This window comes from Aythya marila, assembly GCF_965140915.1.
Source record: "Aythya marila genome assembly, chromosome: 21".
NCBI lineage: Eukaryota > Metazoa > Chordata > Aves > Anseriformes > Anatidae > Aythya > Aythya marila.
This window is the reverse complement of record NC_139062.1, coordinates 1,905,810-1,926,240: the sequence shown is the minus strand read 5'-3', so window position 1 is coordinate 1,926,240 and position 20,431 is coordinate 1,905,810. Positions and strand designations below refer to the sequence as shown.

Genomic DNA, 20,431 nt, shown 5'->3' with positions numbered 1-20,431 from the left:
GGGGGAAGGTCTCGGCGCCTCCCCCTCCGCTCCGCCGGGGGGCGCTGTGGGGGCGGGGCCGCGGCCGGCGGTGGCGGCGGGGTGAGAGGTCGGCAAGATGGCGGCGGCCTTGGCGGAGGAGGCGCCGGACAACGAGGACTACTACGCGCTGCTCAACGTGCGGCGCGAGGTGGGCGGCGGCGGCGGGGCGGGGAGGGCCGCGGGCGGCGCGGGAGGGCGCCGGGGTCGGGGCTCGGCCTCCCGCGCGCGTCCTCCGCCGGGCGCGAGGCGCTGAGGGGGCGCTGAGAGAGCGCGGCCTCGTGTCCCGGGAGCGGGGTGAGGGCCCCGGGGACGCTGCCCGGAGCTGTTCGGGGGGCCTCGGGGTGAGCAGCGGCGCCTCCCGAGCTCGGGGCTCCGCTCGGGCTCCTCAGGGTTGCACCGGCACCGGCTGCGGCCTGGCGCGGGGTGAGCTCGGGGCAGGAGGCTGAGCTGGGGGCATCGCTGCCAACACGGGTGGGGAGCCCGTTTCCACGTCAAAATCATATTTTTTGCCCAAATTCAGGGGATCTATACGCCTCAGTTGCTTTTTCGAAGTCCAGACTTGTGTTACTCGATACATCCTTTTTCTGCAGGGTTTCTGTGTGGCTCTTGTTAAAATCCGCGGGTTGTGTTTTTACATCGCTCGACAGGTTTTGTAATCCACGCTCCCAAATGTCACCGACGCGCAGATAGAAAGGGTGAGGATAAGACGGGAAGCACGAGGGCGTTGTGGCTGCCAGGGAGGTTAACGGCGAGGGCTTAATAGTTAACTGAGCTAGACTTTAAGCTCTTCGACAGATGCCAGAAAATGCAGGTTTGGTACAACAGGGAGCTGCAAACCGAGTTAAGAATGGTCTTTGAAGGAGTAATTCCACGTGAGGGTAGTACTTGGGTTGTTCATTACCCCTGGATAATTAAATTCCGTAGTGCTATCCTGCATAGCGTTGGTGTGCAGTGACCTTTAGGGTCCTTTTCAACCCAGGCCATTCTGTGGTTCTTGTCTGCTGAGTGAATTTGTGTGGTGGGACAGCAAAAATCCCACTCTTAATGGCAGAGTTAACCACGGAACTTCGCAGCTGTGGGAAGGAGAGTAAGCCTGCTGAGCGGCAATGTTCTGCTGTGTGTGTGGTTAATCTTTCATGGATTTCAGTCCAGTAAAAATGTGGTGGCGTGCCTTAAACACGGAGTGAAGTTGTTTAAGCCCCAGGCAGGGAAATGGTGCGTCTTTTATTACCAAAATTCCAGGCAAAATTAAAAATGTAAGTTGCGTATGGTTATTACTGACTTATGCGTTTCATTGCGACTTGAAATGATGTCAGTATTTCTTTTAGTGGTTTCTGAGAGCTTATCGCTCATGAAATATTGAACCAATGACCCAATCTATTCTGCGATGATGAAAGGCCCAATCTAACGTTTTATTGAACATGGCATTTATGAAGAATGAAACTGCTCATTTCTATTATATAATCAATAGCACATTAAGCCATTTATCATTAATTTGATTAATGAATGTCATTGTAGAGCTTTATATTCCCCTACCTTTTCAATCTAGTTTAAATTCAATGTCCAAGGAAGCACAAGGTAGTAAAAAGAAGGTAGCTGGGCTGTAGCTATCTGACTGTCTTGGGACTGGCAAATTCAGCAGGTTTACTTTTGCTATATCATTTAGAAAAAATAACATTAAGTAATACAAATGTGCAAAGAAATCATCTATTCTGAGGTGTCCTAAAAACTGAATGGACTTGTAGTTCTGGTATGCAGGTGAATGCATTTCTTCAGATGGAAATCCTCACTCTCCTCACCGCAAGTCAGAAGAAGACAGTACTGCAGGAAACAAACCTTTATAGCCTTTGGTTCCAAAGGGAAAACTAGGAAACTGGGAAAGCTTCAGTCACAGAACATTAGGAGCAGGTAGAACTTGCGTCTTTAAAATCTGTTATCAGAAGATACCAGAAGACATTGTCTTGGTGCCCCTTTATCACTTGCTGTGTTGTATTCCTTCCCATTACAATCCCTCACTGCAATAAAAGGGTGATTGTGTTTGGTTGAAGGAGGCCAGCAAATAACGGCGATGCTGTTCCAGTTTTTTTGCTCTGAATGTTTCCCCTGGTGTAGAGAAGTGGTACTCTGCTTCCTGCTGCTCTGCAGTAAGTGCCCCAGGAATCGATTCTTGCATGGACAGTTTCCTAGCTGGCCAGTACGAACCTCTCTGACGTCCTGGGAGCTGCATTTGCTAACCGGGCCTTTCAGTGCAGTTCCAGTTGATTTTGGTTAAATGTGTGTTAATCAGCTTTCAAGGAATAGATAGTGGCTGAAATACAAGGAACTAGGTGAGAAAGGGGAAGCTACCAGGACTTTCTAGAGTCAAAAAAAAAACAAACCAACCCTGCTCTGAGATTGTCTTCTGGGAGATGATAAAGGAAGGCATGTTTTATTATTCCATTGATTCTGAAAGAGCCATCCAAAATCTCTATTCACCAAATGTCTTTGGAATGAGGCCAGATGCCATCTAAAATTCCGGAGTAGTTGTGAGCACAATTTTTTTTCTTGATGCATTTAGTGACTTACTGGTCTTCTGTTCATCCATCTATTGCAGGTGAGTGAATTTTTGAGGGGACGTGATGTGCCTGCCATTCTCACAGCACAAGAGAGTGTCCTTGCTGTATAGGAAAGGAAATGCCAGGGAGCATAGCAGTGATGGGAAGAATATAAAATTACAGGTTTAATTTTCTTTACAGATGTGGAAAGTCAACATTTTTTGATAAGTTGCTGTGTTTTTCGATAGTTTGATATGCTTGAAAGTTGAGGATTAAAATAGAATTAGATGTAAAGCTCTGTATTGAAGTGACCAAGATGAGTTTGACTTTGAGGTGACTTTGTTTTTCTTCTCTTCTGAACTGAATTGGGGAGATAGCAGTCGTGTAATAAAAACAGCATATGAATACAGATTCCTTTTTTAATTTGTTTGGTTTTTACCTAACTTTTTTTTTTTTTTTTTTTTTTAACCTTGATAAGCTGCTGCTGTTACTTGTCGTGTTATAAATAGCTTGGAAAATACTGAACATTTTGTTAACTTAAGTAAACGGTGTGTCCTACACTGAAAGAGAAGTCCATTCTTGATCTTGTGTAAGCAAAAGTAACGGATCATAATAGCTGTTGGACTTCTAAGGCTGGTTTTGAGAAAGGTCTTTTTTAATTAGCCTTGGTTGTGTCTAAATTCATTTTTATTGCTTTTTGCAGGCCTCTCAGGAAGAACTAAAAGCTGCCTACCGCCGTTTGTGTATGCTTTATCATCCAGACAAGCACAGAGACCCAGAGCTGAAAACACAAGCTGAGCGGCTGTTTAACCTTGTCCACCAAGCTTATGAAGGTCAGGGGTTTTCTGGAGCACAAACAAATATTATTACAAAATAGTAATAACATTTCCTGATATTTGGTAATTTTTTATTCCCCGTTTCTCTCCTGTAAATCAGAGGAGCAATGCAGTATAAATTCAGCGATGAACAAGATCGTAGAAACATTAAGGTTGGAAAAGTCCTCTAAGATCACCTACTCCAAGTGTCCCCCTGCCACCAATATTGCCCACTAAACCATGTTCCTAATCAACATCCAGCCTTAAACGCCTCCAGGGGTGGTGACTCCACCACTTCCCTGGGCAACCTGCTCCAATGCCAGACTACTCTTTCTGAGAATAATTTTTTTCTAATATCTACCCTGAACCTCCCCTGGTGCAACTTGAAGCCATTCCCTCTTGTCTTATCTCCTGCATATTGTAAATAATCTTTTCACCACTTCCCTGACTTCTGAAAAGACTTCCCCAGAGACTGAGGACTGAAAATTGTCAAACAGAAAGACAATTTCAGCTTTTACTTTTGAACTAATACATCCTGTTTCTGTTCCAAAGCAAGCGATTAAGGTCTCCATTGTCTTTCAACAAGTTCTTCCATATTCTAAGACTGAGATAAGGACAAAGTATAGACAAGTAGTTAGATTTTTTTTCATCCAAGGATGTCAAAGCCCTTTAAAAATATTTTGAATTAATCCAACACTTACGTAAATCCTGATGTTACCAAAGGTAATAGATAGCATTACTGAGGCACAACGAAATGGGTCATTAGAATTAGCTTGCAGCGATTTAGAAATGAGATAGGAAGCAGCTGGAATACAAACTGATTAGAAGCTGGTAGGACTCTTCTGCATTAAAAAATTACTGCTAAGTGCTTAGTGGCACAACCTAAAGAGAAGCTAAAGCAAAATGAATAAAGGTATATAGATATTCCTCTATTAGCTCTCAAAAATGAACTAAACATTTTTTTTACTCTCTTGTTCTCTGAGTGATAAGCATTTGTTTCTTCCAGTTGGAATTGAACATGGGTGGAGTCATTTATATTGTCCCTAGCTTGTCTAGTATCAAATGTCTGCATAAAATTTTAAAATAATAATGTTAACGTCAGATAAATAATCCACCTCACCTTCTGCCTATTTTTCCCCTTCTTCTTCCGTCTCTTAATATCCTGTAACAGTTTTCTTTCATCAGAATTCTTGAAAAATAGTGTCTACCTATGACATTTAGCAAGTTCAATAATCTTTCTGTAGTTGAGATCAAAGCTCAACTTACTAGTATAAGACTTCTTTTCCCTAATATACACATCCAGCTCCCTGAAGACTCATCAGTTCCCACACAGTCAAAAGAAATACATGCTATGATAAAGCTTGTCTCAGAACCCTGTTGGAAAAATACTGTGGTTGTTTTTTTGTTTGTTTATTTTAATGAAGACTGGTAAGAGAGATTGTACATTACAATATGCCTTAGAGATTCTTCTTAATTCTGCGTACAGTCTTTTTCCAAAGTAATTGTTGCAGTCTACTGGTATATTTCATCTTCTCTGTTGTATTGAGTGACTTCTGGGGAGGTTTGAATTCTACACGCATTTTTACAATTATCCTGTAGTTGGTATTTCATGAGGCTTGAATTCTGTCCTGGAAATTGCTTTGTTGGTGCTTGGCATGTTCCATATGTTTGGAGTGGGTGGGAAAGGATCAATGAGTGGGGATGGTGAGGGAGGTTGAAGACAAGGAGCCAGAGACCAAAGCAGGCTTTGAACACTAGTTAGAGGTAGAAAGTTTCCAGGGACTGCTGTCACTGGATTGCTAGTAATCCCATTGATTGTGAGAGGGTTTATGTTACCCTTCAGTTAAAAAAGCAATATTAAAACCCCCTTGTTGAATATTCAGTTATTCTGCGTGTTTCTTTCATGTTCTTCTAAATGTATATTTTGGAAGTATGAAAAAAACGAAGTTGGAGGGAGGTGGTCAGTGTGTCCTATTATTATAGTACGTGGAAACGTTAAAGGTAGTTAACGTAAAAGTTGGACGCACCTGTAGAACAAGTTTTCAGAATTTGTGTTTAAATATCACAAGTGTGTTGGCCTGAACTTTGAGAAGACCAAAAACTGAGTTCTTGCCTCTTTTGATTTTAATTTGCAGTGCTTAGTGATCCACAGACCAGAGCCATCTATGACATATATGGGAGGAGAGGACTGGAGATGGAAGGATGGGAGGTGAGAGAAATCTAGCACTTTACAGCCAGTGGAATTGATTAAACCTAGGTTTATCTGAAATTCTTGTTAATATGGAGCTGCACTGACACCTTGGTGTTAAAAAAATGCCTGTCTGCTAGAAGGCATTCTTGTTTAATTGTCTTTCTCTTTTTCTCCCTGCTCCCTCCCTGGAACACCGTGATGGGTTTTCAAAGAATACTTGCTTTTTTTTTTTTTTTTTTTACTTGACAAGAGAACAATAAACCTGACATTGAGTTCTCTAATAGGATATTACCATGACAGGCAACATCTTTGTCTGAGACAAATGCATCCGTATTGTCCAGCTTGGCTTGTCTTTCTCATCTGAAACTTTTTTTCCATACCAGTTAGCCTGTGGGTTTGATTTTTTTTTTTCCTGTCTTGCTGGGAGGGGAGAGAGGGAACAGCTATAGAGTGCTATGAAAAAGAGCTTATCTGTTCCTGGCTTTCCTTTTAAGTCCCCTCTGTCAGTCTTAGTCAATTAAATTATACTGCTTGCTGCAAAATCATATTATATTGTGTCAAGTCAGTACCAAGATCAACATTGGGGTTAGTAGCAAGTCATGTGTAGCAATGGCAGCATATAACAGACATTTTGAGCTGTTCATTGCAGATTTAATCTTACTTTGAAAATCCAAATGTAATACTTTTTCTATCAGTAACTAGAGCCATACCTATTTAAAACCCTAATTCCCTGAGACGTGTAAGGTAAACAGATGTGAATCAGCCTAGCCTAAAATCACAAAGCAGTCCGTCAGTTTACCTCACACCAGACGTTCAGGCATTTTCATTTCTACACCTAGTAGATAAGGTATCGCATAGCTGTTGGCAAGGGCTGTACTGCAGTGTCTTCTACCTGTGGTCTGAAACCTTCTTGCCCTATTTTTTTCAAGAGTAGATAAGAACAAGACCATTTCACTTCTCTCAAAGCATGTGTTTTACTCTCTTGCTTGCCATTCAATCTGGCCCAGGTGTTTGGTTCCAAACTCTGATACTTAAAACTCGTGCAGAGTGGCTTACAGCAGCATCAGGGACAAAGTTAAATTAGAGTGTACCCATGTCAGTGGACCTCATTTCCACCAGCAGAAATGCCCTGGACATTCTCTCTCTGGTAATCTTTTGTGTATTCAAATTCTTTTTAAACAGGTTGTGGAAAGGAAGAGAACTCCAGCTGAAATCAGAGAGGAATTTGAGCGTTTGCAGAGAGAGAGGGAAGAGAGAAGACTACAGCAGCGAACGAATCCAAAGGTAAGCAGACTTCATCCCAGTCTCAACAGTGAATCCTTAAATCTTTAGAAATATGCAAGGGTGATGAGTTTCAGTGAAGGGCTATGGTAAATATCCCCTTTGGTATCCACACTTAGTGTATTACTTTTCCTTTTTTGAATGTGTGATTTCTTTGGAAAATGTGGGGAAAAAGCTAGATCTTTGAACAATATTTCTCCTTACTTTTTTTTCTGTTGATAAATTTCAGAGTAAAATATCTCTTTCAGCAATTTTAAGAAAACATTCCTTACACTGAAATTTTTATGAATTCTTTCCAAATATCCAAAATGAAACCCTGCAGTTACCTGACAGTTTTCTCCCTTCAACACTGCTGTAGCGTCACAACAATGTGGGCAAATATTCAAATGCAGCCTTGAAACCAACAAAAAATACGAGGCAGCTACCAAACCAGATGGGTAGTGGAACTCCTCCTGCTCACTGTGAGCATTTGCAGCACAGTGAGCAAAATCAACCTGAGCAGGGTTGGGATCTTGCCAGTTTCAGTTAATGCCTGTTTTAAGATAGTTTTATTACGCTTTTACAAAGAGAATCATTGAATATTCCATTCTCATCTCTCAGTCCATTTAAGCAGCAATAAAGTGACCCTAAATGACCCACCTCACAGCTGAGTCTTGGCTGTTTAGGGATGATCAAGAATCCTGTGATGAGGATGATCTGCTTGTGGTAGCATTGGAATGGCAGGGAAATATGGAAATGATGATTAACCACTGCTTCCTGTCACCTGCCGGGACTTGAGAACTCCAATAGTTTAGAATAGTAATGGCCTTGCAGGCTCTTGGCTTGATAAATAGGTAAGCAAACCCAGGTTTTGTCAGGATTCCCAGTGAGTGAGGTTTCAAAGCTTGTTGAATCAGGAAAGTCTTGGTTCTCAGGCAGTGAATAACATCTGAGAGTTGCATCTACATTCACCTAGTGTATTTAGACTTTAGTCTGCCAGTTAGCTTATTTTTTTTTCTCCCTCTCTCCTCCCCACCTCTTTTCTCCTTAAACTATCAGGAATGATTTTATTGCTTATTTTTGAACCCCCTGTTAGAAATCTGCTTCTTTCATGTCGGATAGAAATATGGTGGGGAGCCTTAGTTTTCCTCTCTCCACCCTGAGGTAACTGCAGAGATTTATATAGACAAAGAAACTTTCTCTGTCTCAGAAGAATAACTTATGAGATAGCAGAATTTGTTTTATTTATAAATGCTTATATTCTTGATAGAAAAATGGGTATCTCCAGAGTCAAATTGACTAATATGGATCTCCCGGCTGTTGTGATTAATGTACAGATATTAAGAACTTGCTTGTACTGGAAGGGTAAATAAGCAGCAGGTGATATGTAAATATGACTTGACAACATTATTCCAGGCAGGAAGAGACTTCTGGATGCCACAAAATGGGGCAAGTCAAAATGTCTCTGTCTGAGATGAGAGTGATTGGGGTCAGAAAGATACTGGCAGAGAGGGCATGGTAATCTCCACATAACCCTGTGACTTCAGGAATTTGACATTTTATCTGGGCATTTTGCCGTGGCTGTGAGCAGTAAAAAGCAGAGCTGGGTTGTAAGCCTCAGCCTCTGTGTCCTGTGATAAAATTAGCCATCTGGGTGTTTACAGCAATTGCTGATTGGCATCCTATAGAAATGTCTCTCCAGGCAGTGTTCCTGTGGAATTAGTAGCACAGCTGTGATCATTTCATACATGAGCACGAGATTTTTTTTAAATTTCCAACATTTTGTTAGTTCTATAAAATGGCACCAGCAAAATAAAGCATTTTAACCAGAAATGTTGAGCAATAACCAGATGTAGGCAATGTGGCAGGTTTTGATTTGAATCTATTATTTGCTTTTAGAGTTTTGTTTTCGCTTTCAAAGACATGCAGAACGGTTGAAAAGTTCATTATTTGATTTGAGAAGAACAGCTTCTTGTTTGGAGAAACTAAATCCCATTATTTTCCTGCTGTGGGAGGTCAACATTTAAGTTTAGGTCCCTCAAGGCTTAGCCTTGCTTCCATATGTCACCTTTCAGAAGGCAAATCCATTAGGAAAAAGATGAGGATGGAGGATATTCCTCTCTGACATGTCTCATAATTTCATCAATAGCGACTGTTTCATATTTGCAGGAATGTTAAATAAAGGTGATTTTAAAAGGTGATGCCAGATAACACTTAGGATGGTTCTGTAGTGCTGTTACCGACTTCCCACCCTGCTGAGCTGGTGTACTTTGCAGCATGTTGCTGAGCGTGCACAGCCAACTTCTGAGCAGAGCTTTACAGCTTTTCCCTGCTGTTCGTACTTTGGGGAGTGTTTTTCCTTTTCCAATGGTCTGAGCAGGTGGCTGATGGGGAATTGCGAGTAGCAGCACTCCCCTCTCTATTATCCGGTGGCATAGGGGGTGCTGTCGTTCTCAGGGAATATTTTTAACACTACCATCTGCTGCTTTTCCTGTACTTGTGTGTGAGCCAGTTTCCTTGCCAGGACCTATAGGTCTCTGAGGGTGACTTCACCTGCTTGGCAGGAGGTAAAATACCTGCATGGAGTTTGCTGCTCACTTCAGCAAAAAGAAACTAAATAGAGGTTCTGCTGAGGCTGAGGGAGGGACACCACGAAGGAGGAAACCGAGGTGCTCCTTTCCTCTGAATGAATCTTGGAGACTTTGATGAATAGGTCCAGATGTTTTCCTTTTGACTTCTTCATTTTCATTGAAAGGAATACTTGTTTTAAAATTCATAGGTGTGAAAACAGAAATCATAAAATTTTGAGTATGATTGAAAGAAATTAAGTGCAATGAATGTCAGAAATGTTTACAACTTTGTACATACCAACAGAGTACAAGTATTGCAGTACAATTAAACAGATTGCTATAAAAATATTTTTAATTTCTTTAGTGCAAATACTTAAGAAATCTTTACTGCTGCTTATATTCTGATCTGAGTTGAAAATATATATCTTTTAATTTTCTTTTTGCCACTCAAATTCAACATGCTTGCTACTTAGTTTGATAACCTTTGTTTAAAAACATTTAACTCGGAATTTAAAGTTGCAGTCTGGCAGAGGTTCTTCACTGAATGTGGCACTCCAAGTGGAAAACCTTTCTGTCCTGCATCTGCTATGAAGATCTTGGGTTTTATACTTCTTTGAAATGAATAGCATCAGAAAAAAACAGCAGTAGTTCTCTACTTTGTTAAAATAAAAGTTCACCTTTACTTAAACGTGTTTGAGCAGTCACTCTGGAGTGCATTTATTGGAATTTCATTGAGTGAAGTTGGCACTCTTTGTTTCTCTTTGGCTATTTTCCTCAGTTGCTTTCCAGACGGTTGGAGCAGCAGCACAGGGCTGCACAGCTTCCTAGGCAGTTGGCAGTTTTGCCTTGCTTCACTGTTACTTTGGCCTTGTTTCAAGGAACAACACAACATATGAGAGGCCTGAAACTGAAGAAGTTGTAGCGTTTGGAGAGCAGATCCCCTGAAGGTGACTTTGCAGCTCATGCCTGAAAAGTAGTAGTCTGCATAAAGGGCAGGACCTTGTCATTTGTATCACCACAAACAGAAAGATAAGCGTAATTGATTTGAAATTCAACGGCCTTTCTAGAATAAATTGTAAAAAATAAAAATAAAAACGGGGTGCAGCTCTTATTCCAGATTTCTCCTGAAAATAATTGCACTTTCTATGTTAATATTTATAATTATTTTTTTTCTGTGCAAGCAATCAGAAAATAAACATTGAGAAGAGGTCAGGAATCTCCACAGTAAATAGTTGGGAGCCAAACCAAACAGAAGTTCTGAGTCCTGTCAAGCTCTGCAATTCTTCATTTTTTTAAGGTTCAGGATTTTATTAGAATGCAGTGAGCATGGAAAAATTCTCAGTCAGATTGAAATAAGAATTTATTCTGTCCATAGTTAGACTCTGTGTGAATGTTTTTTTGTACCTACCCAGTTACTAAGGGTTGTTCATACAAATTGCTCAGTTAATTCTATGCTTGTGCATAGGGTTTGGGTTTTTTTTTGCAACTGGTACATTTTATACGAGCTGTAATGCTGTTTAATTGATCTATAGGGAAGTTTTCAAAAGCCTCTTGAAATTATATGACCCAGACAAGGATCTAATCATGCCCTTTTCAAATAAAGCCATTCTTGCAGTTAGTATGATTGAACACAGCAGCAGGTAGACAGACTATCTAGCTGTGGCCTAGTTTTTGTAGGAATAAGCTTAAGGCATTATTTCTGTGGCCTGAGAAAGGAAATATTTACCACTTGCTAAAAGTCTGTCAAGCTTTTCTTCTGATTATGAGATATAAGCTAGGGAAAAGAAAATGAAATGTTGACTGACAAGCTCAATTGCAAGTGAACAATGCAAAGTTTTTTGAGATAAGTCATAAGAAGAAAGCATTTAGAGAATTTCTGGCCAAGTTCCATTGAAGAAGATTCATTTCTGAAGTATATTGATTCAACTTTAAAATATTGACAAATTGGTGGAGGAGGGTCAGTGGTGGGGGAAGGAGATACCCTCTGCGTGAAAATGTTCTACCTACTTCTGTTACATTTAACAACAGAAAAAATTTCCACTAGTGCTAAGGTTGCTTTCATTCCTCCTGAAAAATAAAAAAAAAAATTGTCTTTTATGCAGTTTATTTTATGATTTATATTGCTGTTTTAGAATACTGCAAACATTTTTGTTTGTCTTGAATGTGTATGAAATGCATATGCATTTTAGGGTGGAAAATGTAATTATAAAACATGAAAAAGCAAAAAAAAATCTTTAAACTGGTTGCCTATAAAGATACTTTAGCCAGTTGGCCTGGATATGTTGGATGTTTGTTAATAATAGGTACTTGTTTCACTTGTTCCTTAGGGAACCATTAGTGTTGGAATAGATGCCACTGACCTCTTTGATCGTTATGATGAAGAATATGAAGACGTGCAAGGGAGCAGCTTTCCCCAGATTGAAATAAACAAAATGCACATATCCCAGTCCATCGAGGTAAGGAGGACAGGCAGGCATTGCGTCTGGTGTGGGTCAGGGCCTGAGATAACGAGGCAATGCAAGCCAGCAGAAAGTGAAACACTGCTCAGGGGGGTTCTCATTGTTCTTCATGGGAGGACGTGATTAACCGGTGTGGGTGGGAGGCTCAGTTCCTATAAGACTGTATGTCTTATATGTAGGGACTGGTTTGCACGCTATAGTGGTCCTACTTTCCTGCTAGCAGGGAGGCTGAATTGTGATTAAAAACGGGTATCTAGTTTTCTCTAAACACAGAGCATTCAGTACATAAAAGCACACTGACCTGATTAAACCACAACACACGTGTCATCTGATTTTGAGGATACAGGTAAGAAAAAGAAGGGAAAATGTATATACTCAGTTACAAAGAGTTGAAGAAACTTAGTCTGTTAGCAAGATTAGAAGGGATTGCAAATAAGGTCAGGACTACAAGGTAGTACGTTAGTGTCACAAGCAGCTGATACTGTAAGAATTATCTGGCTTTGGTGCATTCTGACTACAAAATTTAGAGCAAGTGTGGCTGTGTCTGGTTCCAACACCTGGATGTAGTGGATGACAAGGTTTCAGTTGTAGTGTTACCTGTCTCTGTGCTTACGGTCTGCACTCACCTGCAGGTTTGATCATGTCTTTGCTGAGTATGCATTAAATGTGTGAATTGGGATCATGTTGGTAACAATACATTAATTTTTTCAGGCACCACTAACTGCCACGGACACAGCAATACTGTCTGGTAACCTCTCTACCCAGAATGGGAATGGAGGTGGATCAATTAATCTTGCTCTTAGACGGGTGACATCTGCCAAGGGATGGGGAGAGGTAAGAGCACTTGATGTTACGCATTTTTGTATCTAGTATATTTCAGGCTGCTTGGATTAGTTACCTAGGCTTTATTTTCTTTAGGAGATTTCAGCTTTGTTTCACTTCTCTGTGCTTCCATTTCAAAAAATAGGTATAGCAATACTGACAAGCTTTCTTGAATGTCCTATGAAAAGAGCTCTTAGAGACCTAGGCAATAGCCGTATTGATACAGTGGTATCAAAAAAAACATATTCTACAGAATAGTAGAACAAAATTTTCTGTCTTTCACAACACTGCTTTGCTCACGAGTTGAATTATGGGAGGAAATAGTTTAACTTGCAGGCAGGTATGATCTAAGTAGCTAAAAGGTCCCAGATAATCACCTGTGGTGACTCCTTTTATATGAGCACAAGCTCTGTTGCATGAGACTGATGGCTTTGTTGGAGATGCTTTGTGGCATTGCTGTTGTGGCTGGCAGCTATCTGCTTTCTGCAAGTCCTTTTTGTGCATCAGCTGCTGTTAACCTGTTTCCTCAGTGTGTGAGAAATGGGAATTTTCCACTTATTTGGAAATTCATGGACTGGAGGCATTTGATTTATATTGGGCTTTTGTAATGTTAATAACATAGGAGCTTGTAGATACAGTCAAGAGTCAGATAACTGAAAAAGTCAAAAAAAAAAAAAAAAAAGAAAAAAGACCCATATAACAAATCTACTTGGGAGATGCAGATGTAGTAGGAACTGTTTCTGCAGGATTATCAAGGGAGGTGTCAGGTCAAAGAATTGCCTCTGTTAATGAGAATGGACAGCACCAAATAAACATTGAATAGCAGCCCTGGAAATCACCCAGACTATTGTCTGAAACAGCAGGCGCATTTTGAAGACGCTGAGACTGTGCAGCAGCAGAACTGCTGACAACAGTTACTGTGAGGCTGTCCTAACCGTTCTTCTCCAGTTATCTGCAAGGCCATCTGCATCAAAGTGGTGAACATTAAAGACAAGGACTCTTACACTCAGAGTGCACCAGCCTGGCTTCATGATTTGCCGCTGGAGGGCTGTGGTGGTGGTGTTTTCTCTGTTCTTGCTGGAGCAGCCAGAGCCAGGTGCTAGTTAGCATGTAGGGCTATAAAAACGGCTTTGTTTTACTCATGATGACACCACTCAGTGAGACACCTCTTGTTCTAAATGCAAAGCTAGCAGGAAAGAGAGGATGCTAAAATATGCAGTAAATATTCAGAAATGTGTAAAATACCTGTGGTGTAAATGATGCTTGTGACGTACTTTGTCACTTGCAAAAGTGTTTTCTTCTAACTATTTGGCATTGTGCCTTTGTAACAGTTGGAGTTCGGAGCAGGAGACCTTCAGGGACCTCTCTTCGGTCTGAAGATATTCCGTAATCTTACACCAAGATGGTAAATATTGCAAAAATGGTTTAGCGGTTAATATTTCACACTAAGGAAGCAAACAGCTTGAATTCATTTTCATGTTAATTCTGGACTTGTTTTCTGTCCTACAAAATAATGTCTTTCTTCTTTAGACTTTAGCTAATGTTTTAGTGCCAGTCAAAATGTCTGTATTCTTTTTGTGTGTTAGCGTCCTCTATTTTAATGCTTCTATTTTAAGGAGGGTTTTTGTTCTACTTCATTAATTTGTATTTGATCTTGTCATGAAATCATGATACTCAAGACATGATCTCACAAAGAGATCAATAGAAGCTTGTTCTAAAATGGAGAGCTGATGTCGCTGTAGTCAGCCAGAAAAATGTGTACATGTTCTTAGATCAATAGAGGACTAATAGTAGAGGCTCTTTGTATATAAATCTGTATTGCACTGTTCGAGTAAACATGTCTTATGATTAGTTTAAAGATACAACATCATCTTCGTGGTAGGAAATTTGTATTTAGCGCAGATACTGAGAAGCTTTTAGTCTTTACAAAGTATTATTAAGCCTCTTGTGAAAATGCTATGTTTTAAGAGACTGCTGTTACTGTACTGTTTTCCTACTTCAGGAGGAACTATAGGGTTTCTTTTCCATGAAGCTTTACTGATATTAAGGGCTACCTACTGACCAGAAGATGATATGTTTCTCACTTCTTAAAACAGAAACAACTTCTGGATCATGGCAGATCAGTAAAAAGCAACCATTTCTTAAGCTAGTTTTGTAGGAAAGCAATTCTAAGCAGATGACCAGATTTTTTTCTGCCTAGGGCAGAAGGGCAAAGATTGGAAGGGAGCTTGCTGTGTGGATCGCAGTGCTATGGCACAGACAAGTAAACTAGGGCATGAGCATACACTGCTGGGGAGGTACAGTGGTGGCCAGTACAATATAAATTATTTGGAGTTTTTCCTGAAACCCTTGGGGGTCATGCTTTCTGCAAGACAGTCTCTGCACATCCAGCAAGGCTCACATGCAAGAGAGAATTTGAGGCCTTCTGGAGAGCCTGATGAGGCTTTTCTCATTCCTTCTAGTTTTATCACTACAAACTGTGCTCTGCAGTTTTCATCCCGTGGGATCCGCCCAGGCCTCACCACAGTTCTAGCCCGCAACCTTGATAAGAACACAATGGGATACTTACAGTGGCGGTGGGGCATCCAGTCAGCCATGAACACGAGCATCGTCCGGGATACAAAAACCAGCCATTTCACAGTGGCGTTACAGGTGAGAGTCCTGCTGCTGTATGCAGGGGACAGTGTCTCGGTTTTTCTGTTCCAGCAGTGTTTTGGCTTGGGAATAGAGGGTAAAGGAGCAGTCGATATCGTCTCTTAAGAACATTTAACATAGCTAACCAGCTGCATTTGACAGAACACAGCACTTTGTACCCAGCAACGTGACATCTGATGTGGATCAGCTCAGATTAGGGTTAGGATGGTCAACACAGACTGCACAGATTGTGGGCTGTCACAAGTAAGTGGCAGACATCGCTATGTTTTCTGTGCCACTTAAAGGATAAGACGGAAAGTATAGGGGGAACATTCAAAAGTGGCCAGGGATATGTTTTCATAAATTTGTGCCTTTTGTATTTCAGCTGGGAATCCCTCATTCTTTCATGATGGTCAGTTATCAGCATAAGTTTCAGGATGAGGATCAAACACGAGTGAAAGGTTCTCTCAAGTAAGTGTGCAAGAGGAAATTTGCGTTGCTCAGGGCTTGAAGGATGTTATCTCCTGCTTTTGTAGGGCTTCACATTCCACACAAATTGAATGTAGTCTTTTGGAATCTGCTTTTCTTTAATTATAGTGGATAAATGACTGAAGTGAGTGTCTTGGAGGCTTAGTTCTGTGTGGCTCTTGAGATAAGCTGAACATAAAATACCTGTGTGTTTGATACCTCCATATCATCGCCAATAAGAAAGTCAGAAGTTTTTGTAGTTTGCTAACTCCTTTACAAGCTGAAAAGGCTGATCTTATCTTGTAGGTACAGTGTGACTTCCTGTAGCCAACATGTGGTGCACACAATATATCTGCTGTATGTTTTACCTGGTGGGGAGTTACACTAAACAGAATTCAGTAAAGAGAAATTAGAGTCTTCCCTGTCTTACCAGTTTTTGGTTCTCCCATTCTAGGGCAGGTTTCTTTGGGACCATAGTGGAGTACGGAGCAGAGAGGAAGATCTCCAGACACAGCATTTTAGGAGCCACTGTCAGTGTTGGAGTTCCCCAAGGAGTGTCTTTGAAAATCAAGTCAGTTCAAGATTATAACTGTTGTTTGCAGAGGCTGACCATAACCTGCATTACTCTAGTTCAGAAATTCAGGTGGGAAGGTCCCAGTCTTAAGGCAATACAGGTATATTGACATTATCACTGTAAAAGGTTGCAACTGCCCTCACCTCTAATACAAGCTGTGCTCATACTACTCTGAGCCTGAAACACCTCTTTGGGGTCTGTTGCGTGCATGCATCAAAATACTCTGAAAATAAAGGTTAAGTTTTGGAGCATTACGGTAAGTGAATGGAAGATTTCCAAAAATATTATTAGATGAAATTTATTTAATTTCATTCCTATTATACAACACTGCATAGGTATATACTCAAATCAGTGAATTATCGTTAACAAATATAGATGATTATACTATTAATAAGGCAGTTCACAAATGCCAAATTCTCATGGGTTTATAAACTATAGTGCACTTTTTAACTGTTGCCAGCAGAGGGCATGCCAGGATGAAGAAAATATAAAGACATGAAGATCTCAGTCTCAGGAAGAGTTTTCTAAAGTAAATGTCACAATAAACTTCAGAAGAACATTAATGTACTCCTTCCTTGAAGGCACATGCTGGGGTTGTGAACACAGACCTTCTCTATTACCATTTTCTTTTCTCTTCATGGTGATGTTGGTCCCATTGTCTGATTAAAGTAACGACCAGACAAATTCTCCTAAGATTAATAAAACACTTAAGAAGTACCAGGTATTAGCACAACAGAGATCTACCTTATGACAGTGGCTCTTGGTGGCGTCAGCTGACTGCCTTACCATTGCCATGTTCAGGTTTACAACTGTCTCGTATTTGTGAGTGTTCAGTGTTCATTTCTATCTCCTCTTGTTTGGGGGTTGTTGCTGCTGCAAAGTATATTTAATCAAGCACATTAAACTCTGCATTTCTTCTGACCTGTCACTGTTCTTTTTTTGTTGCAGGTTGAACAGGGCTAGCCAGACCTACTTCTTCCCTGTCCACCTAACAGATCAGCTGCTTCCCAGTGCTGTATTTTATGCCACTGTGGGACCCCTAGTTATCTACTTTGCCATGCACAGGCTAATCATCAAACCCTACCTCAGGGCACAAAAGGAGAGGTGAGCTAGCAAGACTGTGTTTGAAATACAGAGCTGGGAAGTCCTGCTCAAGTGCTTCTGGGAGTCTGGTGCAAAGGTTGGAATGGCCAGCTGAAGCACTGTGTTACACTACATCGTCAATACTACTGAGTTCTGGAAGGCTACAAAAATATCTTGAAAGGTGGGGAAGAACCTTGAAACCCAACTCATTTGAGTGAGATTGTGGGTCAGTTGTAATTGGGGTGGGTAAGTAGACATTTGCCACTTTGTGGCTGAATCCCATTCATTGTGTACACCTGATGTGATGTTGATTTCCTTGTGCCAGGGAGCTGGAGAAGCAAAGGGAGAGTACTGCCAGCGACATCCTTCAGAAGAAGCAGGAGGCAGAAGCTGCAGTAAGTCTTTCCCATAACTAAGCCCTCTTAGTTGGAGGAAGCTGTTTTTACTTGGCTTGTCCCTTTGGGACCCAGTGTCTGACACTGCTTGATTTTTACTCTATCCCTTGTATTTTGACAGGTCCGGTTAATGCAAGAGTCTGTCCGGAGGATAATTGAAGCAGAGGAAGCCAGAATGGGTAAAGATTGTAACACCACTTCCTTGTTCCATAAAGTTGAAGAGAGGAAGGAACAATACAAACATGAGGTGGTTAAGGGAGGCATGAAGCATCGTATAATTGCTGTTGTGCAACTATTGGGAAAGGCCCACTGTGATTCAGCATCTGGTGTCAAAGCTTAGGGATGCACTGAATGTTGTCCTGGGGCAGATTACGTGATCAATCACTAGGATGTAGACAACAGTTTGGATTCATCTCTGCACAAAAGAGAGTTTCTGTATAAGAATGTGTGAAAGTTTAAAGTTTGGGTTCCGCTGTATCTCTAATCTACACAGCTTACTCTTGGATCATAATGGAAATGAGTTCTGATGTTCGCTAGCAATTTCCAAGAGACTCTTCCAAAGTGGGCTGAGTGACATTCACTTGGACTGTCACATCAGGGTGACATTTAAATCATGTCATTCTGTCCTATTGCTGAAGACTGCTAACAAACGCCCAAGTATAAATGTTCTGTCTTGAGAAACATGGGGCCAGGCAAGGAGGATTTAAATATCACTGAAAGAAAAAAAAAATAGAAAATGCTGGATGTTTTTTTCATTAGTGTCTGCACAGCTGTTGGTGGCAAGCCTTTCATCACATCTGTGGTTTCATATGAAATGCAGGTCTGATTGTAGTGAATGCCTGGTATGGGAAGTTTGTTAATGACAACAGCCGGAAGAATGAGAAGGTGAAAGTAATAGATGTGACTGTGCCCCTGCAGTGCTTGGTGAAGGACTCTAAGCTCATCCTTACAGAGGCATCCAAGGTACGTAGCTCTAATGTCAAAGCATATACTCAGGCGCTCAAGTGTGTGACTCAGAATTTTGATTGAACCGTGTGTTGTCCTACTAGGGAGTTTCTCCAGTGTTTGAAACTGGTAACTCTAGGTCAATTTACAGAAGCCACTTCTGTACAAGCGTTATGAACCTCTAGGAGATCATTTCTCTGAGCATTTCCAATGTCAAAGAAACAGTGTCTCAGTGTTCCGTGTGGAACAGTGTGTGTTAGAGATTCTGGGGCTGCACACCAGAAACTTCCTGACCCCCTGATTCAATCTTTTCTGCATTTAGAACATGCCATTGGGGATGTAATTTCTTAGCTTCTCATCTCATTACCAACAAAACTTTGTTCTCCTAGTTTTGTCACTAGTAAAAGGTTTTGGTCAGTTGACCAAAGATCTGCAAAAGTCCATTTCCTGATGCTCAGTCTATCCTTCTGTGTTTAAAGGTTGGGCTTCCAGGTTTCTACGACCCCTGCGTGGGTGAGGAGAAGAGTTTGAAAGTGCTTTACCAGTTCCGGGGAGTTCTGCACCAAGTGATGTCAGCTGACAATGAGGCCCTTAGGATACCAAAGCAATGTAAGTAGCTCCTTCCTTCAGGACCCAGTAAAGAATTGCCTCAGATTTATGAGGAGAAGCAGTGTGCTGCCTTCCAGTCTAAGATCTGGTGGCAGTGATGCTGTTCTGCTGCTGCTTGGGCTCTGTCAGCTGGAGGTTTTCCTGCTGGCATGCTGGAGTTATCTCCCATTGGTTAGTGAGTGGTGGGATATAGAGCATTGCTCTCTACTGAAATGGACTGACCCATAATATGCCTCTGGAGTAGGACTGTAAAAGACCTCAACAGCAGCTCTTCATACCAGCAGATGAATGCAGCTCTTCATGCCATCTAACCTTAGATAGACCTGAGTTGGAAGCAGAGGCTTCCTCCAGCGGCTGGTATCCCTGTTAGGCAATTCACGTCTGGCCTGCACCAGATTTCTTCCTCATGTTTTCTCTGCCAGAATCATTTTGTGAGACATCATCTACTAGTGGCGTGTTTTACTGGTACCACTGTAGACCTGTGCAGTTAGCTAAATGGCACAAACCCCTGTTAACTCTAGACTGCTTCATTGGCCCAACTGAGTGACCAGGAACGTTCCTGATACAGTAGTTAAGGTCAAGCTAGGACGTGTCTAGAAAGTGGCATGTATCCATTTACTGTTCTCATCCAACAGCTCACAGAATCGATGCAGACGGCTAATCTGGTGAGAGTGTGCGCTTCTGTTACGGTACCTGGGTCAACGGAAACTGCAAAACCTTCCCCCAGATGCTCCAAGTTCGAACAGAGACGTTTTTATTTTTACTATCTATATAGCAGGTGGTGGCCTACCAATTATGTTAGGAGAAAAAATGAGAGAACCTGCTTCTCAAGGTGACTCCAAGGCAATACTTCTCTGAATTGTGGCTCAGTAACCAATAAAGCGACATGACTCTGAACGCGCAGTGCTTTCTGCTGAGGTTGTGTGAGCGGGCACTGAGCACCACCCGTCATGCAGCCATCTTCCCAGTTGCCATTTAGCCACAGTCCATTTGTGCAGTCTCACATATATCTTCCTGCACTGAACAAGGAAGAAGACTTGTTCTCGCTTCT

At 41.4% G+C, this 20,431-nt stretch overlaps 1 protein-coding gene across 1 annotated transcript; it reads left to right on the top strand.

The window, feature by feature from the left end:
• Positions 1 to 31: 31 nt before the first annotated feature.
• Positions 32 to 20,277, top strand: DNAJC11 (DnaJ heat shock protein family (Hsp40) member C11). Its single transcript, XM_082776785.1, has 16 exons — positions 32 to 169; positions 3,259 to 3,388; positions 5,506 to 5,579; positions 6,744 to 6,845; positions 11,719 to 11,847; positions 12,562 to 12,684; positions 14,004 to 14,077; positions 15,135 to 15,324; positions 15,692 to 15,777; positions 16,229 to 16,345; positions 17,297 to 17,452; positions 17,757 to 17,826; positions 17,948 to 18,005; positions 18,647 to 18,789; positions 19,251 to 19,380; positions 20,016 to 20,277. The coding sequence occupies exons 1-16, from the start codon at positions 98 to 100 to the stop codon at positions 20,039 to 20,041; spliced, it is 1,680 nt and encodes a 559-aa protein (XP_082632911.1). The 5' UTR covers positions 32 to 97; the 3' UTR covers positions 20,042 to 20,277.
• Positions 20,278 to 20,431: the final 154 nt, after the last annotated feature.

Coding starts and splice junctions, on each gene's coding strand:
- DNAJC11 (XM_082776785.1), top strand. CDS start 98: ATGGCGGCGGCCTTGGCGGAGGAGGCGCCGGACAACGAGGACTACTAC. Junction 5,580..6,743: donor TGGAGATGGAAGGATGGGAG/GTGAGAGAAATC, acceptor CTTTTTAAACAG/GTTGTGGAAAGGAAGAGAAC. Junction 11,848..12,561: donor ACATATCCCAGTCCATCGAG/GTAAGGAGGACA, acceptor TAATTTTTTCAG/GCACCACTAACTGCCACGGA.